This window comes from Aegilops tauschii, chromosome 6, assembly GCF_002575655.3.
Source record: "Aegilops tauschii subsp. strangulata cultivar AL8/78 chromosome 6, Aet v6.0, whole genome shotgun sequence".
NCBI lineage: Eukaryota > Viridiplantae > Streptophyta > Magnoliopsida > Poales > Poaceae > Aegilops > Aegilops tauschii.
In genome coordinates, this window is record NC_053040.3 from 101,358,109 (window position 1) to 101,367,781 (window position 9,673).

A 9,673-nucleotide genomic window follows, 5' to 3' on the forward strand; every position below is an offset into this window, starting at 1 on the left:
TTGGTATCATTATAAAGATCTTATGTTCAAGAATTTGAATATATGAAAATTTTAAATAATAGAACAAAGCTGTAAAAAAATATTGGTCATCTAAAAATATAACCAAAAATAAAATGCATGGATTTGTTTGAGAGATACGAGAGATGCTGCATGCATGCGTACATTCCACTGCAAAAAGTACTGCCTCTCCCTGACATGGACCCTACTAGTCTGACATTGATTTGACTATATACAAAAGGTCACCTGTCTCAATACGTGATTATACATATGGATGGGCCCTACTTATGCACAGATCATAAAGCATGTGGAGGGTGGATGCGGCTCCGGTACATCCCGCCTCCGGTAAAAAGGAGTTTGCGGGGAGCAGACCGACACGGGCCAGGTCCAAATTACACTTCCTGATTCGGGCACAAATATGCCATATCATATATTGCAAATTTGCTATACCGTACAAGATGAGTTTTTTGCATATAAAAAAACAAAAATGCACACAAAAAGTTGCCATGCTGTAGAGCATAACGAAATTTCCGTGACAAAGTATAAATTTGTCATCCTGTAGAGCAAAACAAAGTTCGCGTATAACAAAGAAAAAATAGAGCAAAACTAACATACAAAATTGTTATGATATAGAGCATAAAAATGCTGCTTGTTTGGATAGAAAATCAAACGTAAAGCAACTAAAAAATAAAAAGATGTTGAAAAAATAGTGTCATGAAAATGTTGATAATTTTATTCTCTGAAAATATGGAATTTTTTGTTCTTACTGATCACATGGAAAAATGACATAATTATTATTTCCTAAAAAATCAACCTCAAAGATAGATTTTTTTTCCATAAAAGTAGTGGCATGGTGAAATTTAGGGGGGGGGGGGGGGGGGGTGTTCTCCAGAAACATAGCAAGTTTGAAATGGATCTAATGATCAAATGAAAGTTTTGAAAAGAAAAACCCTAAAAATCATGGAATTAAAAAAAATTGATAGCCACATGTCAAATTAAGGGGGACTTGTTTCTCTAGAGCATGAGAAAATCTTGAAATGTATGTAGTCATGACAAAAGCAGATTCTCAAAAAATATTGTGAAATAGTCACATAATTTGCCATGGTATGTTCAATAAATTTTCCATGGTATTTACAAGAAAATTACCACGGTTCAAAAATAGAAAATGTATATGCAGTATGAAATGCCATGCTACTATATGGTGATACATGCATACATAAAATTGTTGTGGTCCATGTAACCTTGGTTTGAAAGAAGAATGTTTCTATGGATCATGGCAAACTTGGAATAGTTTGTGCTTGTGAGAGGACAAAAATTAGAAAATATTTTTGTAAAAAATGTTGACATGGCAAAAGTAGGATTTTTCGTCTTGCAAAATAACATGACAAATGTTTTGTAAAAATAAATGTAAAATGTTTACATGGAAAATTTAGGAAAAATGCATTTTGTAAAATAAATAATATCATTGCCAATTAGCTATGTAAACCATGGCAAATGTGGAGTAAAAAAAATACTTGGACCATGACAATTATACATATCATGGCAAAATTTAAGTTGTCATGGTAATATATTTTAAATTGTGAGGGCAACTAATTTTAAGTTTTCTCTAATCATCATGAAAATAATGCCACCTCGTCGTGCTTTTGAAAAGTAACCATCTAAAAAACATGGGAAGTTTATAAATTTTTGTATTGCTCACATGGCAAAAAGTAGGAATTTTGGTAGTCTAAAATCACTAGAAATTTTCAGGGAAAATGTAAATGGTTGCATAGAAAATTTAGAAATTTTCTCCTGAATCATGGAAGGAAAAAGAAAATGTTGTAACTGTGAGATGGCAAAGGTATGAATTATTTTGTCTAAAAAAACAAGAATGGTCCGATGGCAACTTTAACAGAAAATGTAAAATGTTATCGAGATCATGGCACAACAAATGGCAAATTTTGGGAGAACCCTACATGGGTCATGGTCCACTACAAAGAAAACAATACCTACAGAAAATTGCCATGGTCGAGTAAAAATAAACCCTAACCGGCCGCCTCCTACCCGAAAAAAGAGATTAGAGTTTCTCTACCTCCCGTCGGCGCCGCTGCCGGTCCGTCTCGGCTCCGGTAGCGTTAGGGCTATGGAGGCGCGGTGGATCTCGGCCCTCGCCGGCGGGAGGGCTTCATCTTTAGATGTTTCTTCAAGTTTTGTTAGGGTTTGTATCCTTCTCAGTAAGACGAGACGACGACGGCTCCCTGAAGATGGAATAAAGTTCTCCCCGCCTAGCCCCCGTCCTGGTGGTGCGTCTAGCATCGTCAGTGGGCATGTGGAGATGTGTCTTTGGTGGATCTGTCTTTGGTGGATCTTCTCGGACCTGGCCGTCGTTCGCCTATATTCATATCACAAACCTGAAGACATACAAATATAGACCTGAAAAAGGTTCAAATACTTTTACACACCTTTTTTGACTTTCTGACAATTGTTTTATGTTTGTGAGTGTTGTTCAGTGTATTATACTAGTAAGTGTGCACGAGCAATGCACGTCAAACCATGCGGAAAAAAACTTAGTGGGATTTTTAGTGATGAGTTCATAGTTCAACAATGAGCAAGGGTTATGTGGGTGTTAGGTTTGGCAAAATAGTGTTTAAAAATTGGTTTGGCAAAGCAGGGAGTGATATATCCTAGTCTGTTATAACCGTCAGGAAAAATAAGAAACCAATGAAAAAAGAATGTCGTATTAATAGGTATTTCATTATTGAGAATATACATAATATAGATTACATCAACCATAGAGTTATGAATTCAGATTTCATATTATACATTTCCATAGAATTTACATATATACATGAACCAAAGGTTGAAAAAAAACAGAGGTACAGCATGTCAAAAGCACAAGTGCTCGTCATCGTTGCCATGCGCTGCAACAAATAATAGTAAAAAAACACCATTCCGATATTTGATATTGAAACAGTGGGCATAGGTACCTCTTCATTCAGAAGAATATGATACAACTTATTGCTTTGAATGATCACCTCAATTTCTTATTTCAACCTCCCTGTTATAGTGATGATTTTCCTTGTACTTGCCATGTGACTGCTCAATGCTTCTAAAATCCCAACACAATAAGAGAATGAAACCAAAAGCTATGGACAAAAAGACGTAGAGAACAAATATGTGCGGTACTTCTTAATAAGACAACAAAATTTATGAGGCCAGGTTTTAGAAAACATTTTGAGATAGAATATCATTTCGGCAACCTTGCTCATATGTTTTAATCAGTACAGAGTATGTACCTGAAACAGATTGCCTTTCACCACACCTTTTTTCTCCATCGATGTGCTTCTCTGTAAATGAAAGCCTCTGGACAAAACAGTACCCAGATTTGAGAAACATGGAGGGTACTTTCTGTGGAAATCACAAAGGGGCAATCTTATTATCACGGTTTCTGTTTGGAGTATCGTGATCAGTTAAAGTAACCAATAGCAAAACCTTCGCAGCGTACTACAGTAAGAAAAAACTTGGTGGCAACGCCACGAGCTGGGAGATGACATTTGCCGGAGGCAATGGAAATCTCCAAGATGACCGCTTGCAGGAGGGCTGAATCACAACACTAAAACACTCCTTAGATGAATTACACATTAGAAGCATTTTTAGATAACAAAAGAACCCCTGTGGTTCTCTAGGAACTTGGAAAAGCAACCTACTAATACCAATTCGGCAACTACAATCAGTTTATTCTCTTGAAATATCTTCCTTTGTGGTTGGCGCATACTGCCCAGCCCTATTTTTAGAAAATGGTGTTAAGTTCTGAAATTAGGTACCACATCTGGAAATGACATCTTATGGACTCTTGGAGTACAATCCAATTTCAAATTTACCAACAACAGCTTAGGCATTGAGTGACCAATAACAATTCGTGCAAGTTTTTTTTATTTCAACATAACAATGGCAATGGAAAAGGTTCAGTTAAACAACTCTAAAGATTTATTTTTCTGCAAGGAAACAACTCACCTCTCCAAGAAGCAACCATGTCTTCCTTTCCTCCTTGAAGTCCTCGAACTGCAGCCTCCACTTTGCCCATAGAAGGAGCAGCAGCAGCAGCAATCGCCGTCTCGAAGGCTTTTATTCGAAACTCGTCTCTAGCATAATCTACAGTTTCACTCCTGCCCACACATAGACTGACATGCTCAACACGCGTTAGTCCTGCTAATCTACAGTTTCTGGCAAACGTGCGTTGAATCAGTTTTCCGGACACTCCAAGAAAGCACTGAAATTTCCATGATTGAATCACTATCATCTAAGCAGCAGGTACATAAGTAAACCGATGCAATTTACAAAAATCATAATTAATCTTGGCTTGGCGCATCCTTTGCAAACTCAGTGTTAGCGGATAAGCTTGATAGCTGTAAGTTAGTTAGTATCTAGCAGGTTGTTAGCTAACTTGTACCATACACACATATCTCTAAAACTGATCGTATCTTTCTGTTGCAAACGATCGGTGATGTAACCTGCATATAAATAGCAATCAGCGCCATCGTTTTGGGTGTGCGATCCAATCTACCTCGTGTTTTCACATGGTAACAAGAGCCTAGCTTCGACGCACGTCGAGAAACCCATCTCTCGCTGCGACTCTCCTCGCCGCGATGACCACCTCTCCCAACACCTCCGCGTCCACTGCATCGGCAACCATGAGCTCCCAGCTTTCCGGCATTGCCGGTGCTCTCACCAATTCCTCACTTCCAGTTGGGTCGATGATGACCGGGCAGGTCGCCGTGCCCAACCTCGCCCAGCTGGTGACGGTGAGACTCTCAAGGGAAAATCACCTCCTCTGGAAGGCCCAGATTGTCCCCATCCTGCGGGGGCATCAGCTTCTCGGCTTCGTCAACGGCGAGAGCAACCCCCCGGCGCGCCTCATTCCCGCCTCCACCGCTGAAGGGGCGGAGATGGTGATCAACCCAGCCCATACGGTCTGGCACGCCCAGGACCAGCTGCTCCTTGCTGGGATCCTCTCCACGCTCTCGCCCGACATCATCGCGCGCACGCTGAACTTCACGACCTCGGCGTAGATATGGGCGGCACTCGAGCGCATGTACGCCTCGCAGTCTCGCTCCAGGATCATGCAACTTAAGAGGCAGCTCACGCACGCCCAGAAAAAGGACATGAACATGGCTGATTATTTTGGCCATGTCAAGGGTCTCGCTGACCAGCTTGCTGCGGCCGGCAGCCTCGTCTCCGAGATTGATGTGATCGACTACATGTTCACAGGACTTGATAACTCGTACGACGCCCTCGTCACATCGATCAATCTGCTGCTGGCCAACGGCGGCATCTCTCTCGATGAAGTGTACTCGCACATGCTGGATTACGAGGCGCGTCAGGACAATGCCAACACCGGCTATCAGTTGTCGGCCAATCTTGCGGGACGAGGCAACGGAGCTCGAGGCGGCGGCAACGGTGGAGGTGGCTCCTCTGGCGGCAGCGGCGGCCGCAATCGCAACAATGATGGCCGCAACCAGCAGGGAGGCAACCGTCGTAACGGTGGCGGCGGCGGCGGTAACTCTGCTGCAGGCAACGGCTCCAATGGTCAACCAGCCGGCGGTCACCAAGGCGGCTACAACAGGAGGAACTCCAACTCCGATCGTCCGCGGGTGCCATGCCAAATCTGCAACAAGCTCGGCCACTCGGCAAGGACCTGTTATGATCGCTACAACCACAACTCCCAGCAAGACGATGCACGTTTCGCCAACAACATCTCTACCGGCTCTCCGGCACTTGACCCAGCGTGGTACATGGACTCCGGCGCCACCGACCACATCACCGGCGACTTAGACAAGCTGCACATGCGTGAGCAGTACACCGGCAAGGACCAAGTGCATACAGCAAATGGAACTGGTATGGCTATTACTCATGTTGGAAAAGCCCTTCTTCGTACACCGCATGCACCTCTTGTCCTTAACAATGTTCTTCATGTTCCGCATACCACAAAAAATCTTTTATCTACTGATCGACTCACCTCTGATAACAATGTTTGCGTTGAAATTCATCCTCTTTATTTTCTTGTCAAGGATCGAGCTTCGAAGAGGGTTCTTCTTCACGGACCTAGCGAAGGTGGTCTCTATCCAGTTCGTCCCATGCAACCAAGTAGGAATAAAACGGCGTTCTCTGCCGTTACCAAGCCCTGATCGGTGGCACTGTCGACTCGGTCACCCCTCCTCACGGATAGTAGATCATGTCTTCGGTCATTTTAATCTTCAGTTCAGTCGTGAGTCAAATAAAGCACATGTATGTGATGCATGTCAGCAAGGGAAGAGTCACCAACTTCCTTATGCTAGTTCTTCCAGGGTCACTTCATTTCCTCTTGAGCTTATTTTCTCTGACATTTGGGGGCCTGCGTGCACCTCGTCAGGAGGTTTTAGCTACTATGTAAGTTTCATAGACGATTTTAGCAAATTCACTTGGTTGTTCTGTCTTAAGCATAAATCCGATGTTTTCAATATCTTTCATCGCTTTCAATCTCATGTCGAACGTCTCCTTAATCGGAAAATCTTGCAGATTCAGACCGACTGGGGAGGGGAGTACCGTAAGCTTAATACTTTCTTCCAAAACATCGGCATTGAACACCACTTATCATGCCCACACACACACCAACAAAACGGGTCAGCGGAAAGAAAACACCGTCATGTCGTCGAAATTGGCCTCACCTTGCTCGCCCAAGCTTCCATGCCATTATGATTTTGGGATGAGGCGTTTCATGCCGCATGTTTTTTGATCAATCGTCTTCCTACCCGTACTATTAATATGAATACCCCCTGCAACGCTTATTCGGCAGCGCTCCAGACTATACTTTCCTTCGTACTTTCGGCTGCGCCTGTTGGCCGTGCCTTCGCCCCTACAACAATCATAAACTCCAGTTTAGGTCCAAGCGTTGCGTCTTTCTCGGGTACAATAGCACACACAAGGGTTACAAATGCCTTCATGTTTCGTCTGGCAGGGTGTATATCTCGCGGGATGTTGTATTTGATGAGCAGTCTTTTCCCTATGCTGATCCGTCCCAATCAGACTCACTACCCCCGTCATATGACGAGCTCCGTCTACTTGCTCCACCTAAAGCTTTTGATCCTGCCATATCAACCGCTGCGGTGGAAGAAGAACCTTCTCCTATGGGTGATACTGTACCTATTTCATCTAATGTAACGCATGAGGATCCTTGTTTGGTTTCTCTTTCTCCTGTGCAGGCGCCTACATCAACAGTGCCATGCAGCCGATGTGATCCCGTCATGCAGGAACCAGCCAGGGCGTCATCCCGCCCAACTGACTCGGGTTCGGCTTCCCCCGTCCGGACGACTACGCCTGGACTAGTCTCGTCCGCTCGGCAGGCCTCTGCTGAGCCGGCTGCCTCCTTCACCACCGGGGTCCGACTCTGACTCCTTCGAGCTCCTTCAGCAGCCGGTTTCGCAGCTTGAAGTGCGCGCACCCGCCCCAACCGATGCGTCTCGACGGTATGCCACTCGCCTTTGCGACGGCACTCGCCGTGAGAAGGTGCGCACCGACGGCACCATACCATATGGTCCACAACGACGACGGCGGCAAGCTTCGTTGGCCATGGTTGAACCCGCCAATCATCTTGATGCTCTTGCGGACCCTCATTGGCGGTCCGCCATGGACGTGGAATACCAGGCGTTGCTCAAGAACCAGACCTGGCACCTTGTTCCTCGGCCTCCTCGCTGCAACCTCATCGACTGCAAATGGGTTTTCAAACTCAAGTATCGTGCCGATGGCTCCATTGATCGTCATAAGGCTCGTCTCGTCGCCAAAGGGTTCAAGCAACGCCACGGCATCGACTATACAGAGACATTCAGTCCAGTAATTAAGCACACCACTATTCGCATGGTTATTTCTCTTGCAGTTTCACGTGGTTGGGTGCTTCGCCAATTGGACGTGCAGAATGCGTTCCTCCACGGCATTCTCGAAGAAGATGTATACATGAAACAACCACCAGGATATGTTGATCCACAGCTTCCGCAGCACGTGTGCAAATTGGACAAATCACTATATGGTCTTAAACAATCCCCCCGGGCCTGGTTCTCTCGGCTGAGTGCAAAGCTTCAGGAGCTTGGTTTCCATCCCTCTCTTGCTGATACGTCCCTGTTTATCTGTCATCAAGGGGGCGTATGTATGTACATGCTGATCTACGTCGATGATATCATCATTACCGGTTCATCGCCAAAAGCACTCACATCACTTGTCCGTAGTCTGCATGAAGCTTTCGCCCTGAAGGACCTAGGCGACCTACACTATTTTCTGGGAATTGAGGTGCAGCGCCAGGGGGGGTCTATACTTCTGAAACAGGCCAAATATACAGCTGATCTTTTGAGAAAAGCAGGTATGACAGATTGCAAGCCAGTTGCTTCACCAATGTCCACTTCTGAAACTTTGTCTCGTGAAGGAGGACAACTTCTGTCACCGGAAGCAGCCACGAGATATCGGAGTATTGTAGGGGCACTACAATATCTGACTTTGACACGTCCGGACATTAGTTACGCCGTGAACAAAGTATGCCAATATCTCCACTCGCCGGCAGAAGCACACTGGACGGCAGCAAAACGCATCCTGCGATACCTGAGACACACATCAGGCATAGGACTGAAAATCAGCAAGTCTACATCCACTTTGCTCAGTGTGTTTTCAGACGCTGACTGGGCTGGATCGACTGACGACAGGCGCTCTACCAGTGGCTTCGTATTATTTTTCGGCTCTAATCTGGTGTCTTGGAGCGCGAGAAAACAGGCTACGGTATCTCGGTCAAGTACAGAGGCCGAATACAAGGCGCTGGCAAATGCAACAGCAGAGCTGATTTGGCTTCAAATTCTACTCGGCGAGCTCGGCATACGGCAATGGAGACCGCCGGTGTTGTGGTGCGACAACATAGGAGCGACGTACTTGTCTGCCAATCCGGTATTCCATGCACGCACCAAACATATCGAGGTTGATTTCCACTTTGTTCGGGAGCGAGTAGCTCGAAAGGCATTGGACATACGATTCGTGTCGTCCCAAGATCAGCTTGTTGATGGCCTGACCAAACCGATTGGCGCAGCACAGCTCCGACTTCTGCGACACAATCTCAATCTCTCGGGAGCTGAGATTGAGGGGGAGTGTTAGCGGATAAGCTTGATAGCTGTAAGTTAGTTAGTATCTAGCAGGTTGTTAGCTAACTTGTACCATACGCACATATCTCTAAAACTGATCGTATCTTTCTGTTGCAAACGATCAGTGATGTAACCTGCATATAAATAGCAATCAGCGCCATCGTTTTGGGTGTGCGATCCAATCTACCTCGTGTTTTCACACTCAGTAGGATTGAAAATATCGTCCCCAGTCGATAATCAGAATAGTTGACTGCTAAAACATGTACTGGACACATGACATGGTCTGATGAGCATTGCAAATTTAAAGAGGTTCTAGAATAATTGTGGCAGTGTCGACAAATGCCTAGTGCTCATGAATAGAACCCCAAACATGAAGTATAAATATCAATATTTTAGCAGATAAATTTAAGACTTAGATGCTCTGAATTTCTTCATTTGTGAGAAAAATGATATTGCAAGGTAGATCATTTTATTGTGCAGTAAGCTCTCAGAAAGCATCTAAATTTCAATGTACAATCCGAATTGCTAAGAATACCTATAAAATATTG

General features: G+C 44.6%; 1 protein-coding gene and 1 long non-coding RNA gene across 2 annotated transcripts; one reads left to right on the forward strand and one right to left on the reverse strand.

Annotated features, from left to right (window-relative positions):
- Positions 1-2,848: 2,848 nt before the first annotated feature.
- On the reverse strand, positions 2,849-4,157 carry LOC141025551 (uncharacterized). The gene is made up of 3 exons (XR_012187280.1): positions 3,991-4,157; positions 3,273-3,384; positions 2,849-3,085 (listed from the first exon to the last, which is right to left on the reverse strand). It is a non-coding gene; the product is annotated as an uncharacterized lncRNA (long non-coding RNA).
- Positions 4,158-5,066: 909 nt separating this feature from the next.
- Positions 5,067-7,249, forward strand: LOC141025857 (uncharacterized). The gene is made up of 2 exons (XM_073501786.1): positions 5,067-5,871; positions 7,215-7,249. The coding sequence occupies exons 1-2, from the start codon at positions 5,067-5,069 to the stop codon at positions 7,247-7,249; spliced, it is 840 nt and encodes a 279-aa protein (XP_073357887.1).
- Positions 7,250-9,673: the final 2,424 nt, after the last annotated feature.

Excerpts from the sequence above, each read along its gene's own strand:
- LOC141025857 (XM_073501786.1), top strand. The coding sequence starts at position 5,067 with ATGTACGCCTCGCAGTCTCGCTCCAGGATCATGCAACTTAAGAGGCAG. Across the intron at positions 5,872-7,214 it reads GCATACAGCAAATGGAACTG|GCGCCTACATCAACAGTGCC; the intron begins GTATGGCTATTA and ends TCTCCTGTGCAG.